Source organism: Stylophora pistillata, chromosome 2 (assembly GCF_964205215.1).
Source record: "Stylophora pistillata chromosome 2, jaStyPist1.2, whole genome shotgun sequence".
Taxonomy (NCBI): Eukaryota; Metazoa; Cnidaria; class Anthozoa; order Scleractinia; family Pocilloporidae; genus Stylophora; species Stylophora pistillata.
Window position 1 is genome coordinate 37,873,021 of NC_142520.1, and position 3,563 is coordinate 37,876,583.

At 39.5% G+C, this 3,563-nt stretch overlaps 1 protein-coding gene across 1 annotated transcript; it reads left to right on the forward strand.

Moving 5' to 3' along the window:
- The first annotated feature begins 396 nt into the window (after window positions 1-396).
- Window positions 397-3,168, forward strand: LOC148739360 (lactadherin-like). The gene is made up of 4 exons (XM_088749463.1): window positions 397-487; window positions 889-1,011; window positions 1,609-1,946; window positions 2,627-3,168. The coding sequence occupies exons 1-4, from the start codon at window positions 397-399 to the stop codon at window positions 2,765-2,767; spliced, it is 693 nt and encodes a 230-aa protein (XP_088605589.1). The 3' UTR covers window positions 2,768-3,168.
- Window positions 3,169-3,563: the final 395 nt, after the last annotated feature.

Genomic DNA, 3,563 nt, shown 5'->3' on the forward strand with positions numbered 1-3,563 from the left:
AAGAACTTGGTCCACAGAGGAAAATAATCTGTTGGCGAGCTCCGAGGGAGAATACAGGAGTGAGAGTGACAATGAAAATGGCGATGTGACAGAAACCGCTGCAAAACGGTCGTAAAACGTAGATAAAAAATGTGATGTACTCGACGCAATTGCTCAACGCCTCACAAAGACAGAGCCGACCGATGTTGCTGTCAACGAAAAACTTGCTACAATCGTGAACGGACTCATGTTGAAATTGTAAAAACCTGAAGAATCAAAGCTCAAAGGAGAAGGGGAAAAATCGTCCGACCACAAAACTGCGAAAGTTTGGTCGTCACAAAAGTGGACGAGCTTATTTGGAACAGACTGAGGCCGAACACGAGGTTCTTTGACTCGAGGGTACAAACAGCCCAAGGCATGTTGATCAAAGGTGTCATTGAGGTCATCAAAATGCTCAATGAAATGCTGGACCTGAAGTCCAAAGCAAATGACGAATCAGTGAATGATAGTATAGATTATGAGAGCAAACTTAACCAGCTGATCGACAAAGGAATGTCAGCTATAGAAATGCTTAGCAACTATAGAAACTATATAATAACTTAGAAACTATAAAATAACTATCGTCTTAGTAGATGTTACTTCTTGAATTTTTGAATGCTGTTCCATCTATGAGATGAAAATGGCAATATACTGATGGCAAGTCATGTGGACACTTCTCTAGCTAGCGTTTATTTTACGAAACTCACCGAAGTCGCCTATTTTTTTTTTTTTTTTTATTTTTTTTTTTTTTTATATCACGGCTGATATACTTTTCAGCGATATACTCTTGTTCGTTTATTCCTTTGTTTGTTTGGTTTTTTGGGCTTTATTGCTTCTATTGAATTGCCCCGACATCTCTTTTACTTTCAGATATCGACGAGTGCAGTAACGGAGACCATCTCTGTGACGTCAATGCGAACTGTACCAACACTGACGGTTCCCACAACTGCACCTGCAGGGAAGAATACATCGAAGATGGACAGTCATGCCAAGGTACGAGCAAATAATGAATCAGAAATATGACTTCGATCGCACGCTACATGATAGTAGCCTTAGCATTAAATAAAGCATCGTTAGCAGGAACTATTATCCTGTTAAGTGCTACGTGCTGCATTTTAAGCATCCTTACCCATGCATGTTTATGCAAGGGTTCACCATGATCTACATTTTGCCTGTTTCAGAGCCATTATAGTGGTGGGTTAAAAATAATTGTGACGAAATGTTAGTTTACAATATCTAACTCGTAAAACACAAAAAGGACAAACCGTTGTTTTATCCTTTGCAATGATTAATAGCATCGCACGACTGAGATTCTTTATCCACTTTAAAGCAACAAAAATGAAAAAAGTGCATAATATCTTTGTGGTGTCACAAATATTGACGAATGTAAAGGAAATCACTCTTGTCACCTGAATGCTACCTACGCGAACGGCAACGGATCGTACGTTTGTACTTGTAAGCCCGAATGTACTGGAAATGGACGCAATTGTACAGTTATTTAATGTATTTTATTTGTGAACCATCACATTCGAGAGAAAAGTAATACCATACGTGACCAAAGTGTATACTTATCATATCATACTTTTCCAGATAGAAAAGGAAACACATGTGGGCCTGTTGGTGTGGCAGACAACAACACAATTCCAGATGCCAGAATGACAGCAAGCAGTGTGTTTCTTATCAAAGATGATTTTTATGCTTCATACCTCGGCCGACTGAATGAAACCAGGGGACGAGGAGGGTGGTGTCCTAAGACTAAATCTGATAGAACCGACTACCTTCAAGTAGATATGGGTTCAGTGCTGTCTGTTTGTGCTGTGGCTACTCAAGGAGGAGAGGAACTTTTGGAATGGACTAACAGCTATAAACTGCGCCTATCCATTGACGGTTTAACTTGGAACACCTACGAGGAGACGAATAAGACAAAGGTTTGGAAGTACCAGTAAATAAAGAGTTGATTTGATCAACAACTATTAATGATGGTTAAAGGGCAAGGGGACCCCAATTTGGTCCGTGAATAACGTGGGTGAGTTACAACATTGTATCACTGCAAACAAGAGTGTGAATTGTTGTTATTCACGAGTACAGTATGCATATGGTTATTTTACGGTGGGAGAGAAAGTCTTGTGACCAGTGAACCAGAAATATTGCACAGTTGGAGAAACGAAATAGCCATCTGTTAAATGCATTGAAAAAGAACCACATGTCTAAAAGGTTTGGAAAGCACTACAATTGACATTTTTAGTAAGAATCAAAGAGTTTGTGGTGAATACGGATAGTTTGCAAGCAGATATAAAGCTAAGGAAATCGTACCATCTTTAACATTTTCTATGAGTATAGGAGGGTGTATAAACGAGCGATCAAAACAAGAAAAGTGACATAAAATTTTATTCCGTTTAGAAATTTCCGGCCGCAACAAAAAAAGCACAACATTATGTTAATGATGTGAGATGTTGAGATATGGTCAGATGCCCCCTCCATCCCCTCCCCCCCTCCTTCTCCTACAAGTACCTCCTTGTTTAAATGGAATTTCGAATTGGTGGACTACAACAAGGTGCTCAGTTTCTTTTTTTTTTTTCTTTTTTTTTTTCCGTTTTCTTTATTCCAGATCTTTCAAGGAAACTCAGATAAAACAAGCATCGTGAGGCATTCACTTAGAACTGAATTCAAAGCCAGATATGTTCGGTTTTATCCTGTCTCACACCATAACCATCCCTGTTTGAGGGTGGAAATATACGTGCTTAAGTAATGCATTAAATATATCTTATTAACCAAGCGCGAGGGCCGTACTGGGAGAATATCGGCCCGAGGTCTTGACAGTACGGACCGAGCGCAGCGAGGTCCGTACAAAAAAGACCGAGGGCCGATATTCTTCCAGTACGGTCCCAAGCAAGCTTGGTTAATAAGAGATTTATCATATGACTGAAGTTCAAACGGACACAAGTGCGGTATCATTAGGGACCATTCGCAACAGTGCGCAGTCCAATACTGAGAGAATATTGACCGGCAATAGAGAATTTTGATTGGTTGATTTTAGTTATTGGCCCTCTGACTGCCCGAGTCGTGTAATAAAGATTTCTATTGGAAAAAAAAAAGTATGTACGCATGGTGTACAGTAGGAAAATAAACATTACCAAAAAACTAAAAAAACTTTTTAAATCTAATCTCTACTCACCTTTAGCTGCAGCATAATAAAACAGTTACACAGGATAAACGTGAAGTGGAAAAGGTATTCCAGAACTGTGTTGAAAGTTGTGTTTAGTCTCTGTCGCTTATTAATTCTGCATTATTGTTGCTATCGGTGTGAGTTTTCTCAATTTTCCAACAAGTTAATAGCTTAGGCAAACAATATCAGAAGATACAGAGGAATCGAGATTCCTGAACGGCGTGGGTACCTGCAACTTAAAGGCGGATTAGTCAGTCCAGCCAATAACAAAACAGATCTGTGGCAGAGCAACGCCATCTTGGAGCATTAATGTACCAACAACAGCGCTCTAAGACATATCAGTAACAAGTCACTATACCACAACATTAGTGACGGGTAG

What these genes read in the sequence shown, in the direction of transcription:
- LOC148739360 (XM_088749463.1), top strand. Translation starts at nt 397, where the DNA reads ATGTTGATCAAAGGTGTCATTGAGGTCATCAAAATGCTCAATGAAATG. An exon ending in AGATGGACAGTCATGCCAAG is followed by an intron (nt 1,012 to 1,608) that starts GTACGAGCAAAT and finishes ATACTTTTCCAG; the next exon opens with ATAGAAAAGGAAACACATGT. An exon ending in AGGAGACGAATAAGACAAAG is followed by an intron (nt 1,947 to 2,626) that starts GTTTGGAAGTAC and finishes TCTTTATTCCAG; the next exon opens with ATCTTTCAAGGAAACTCAGA.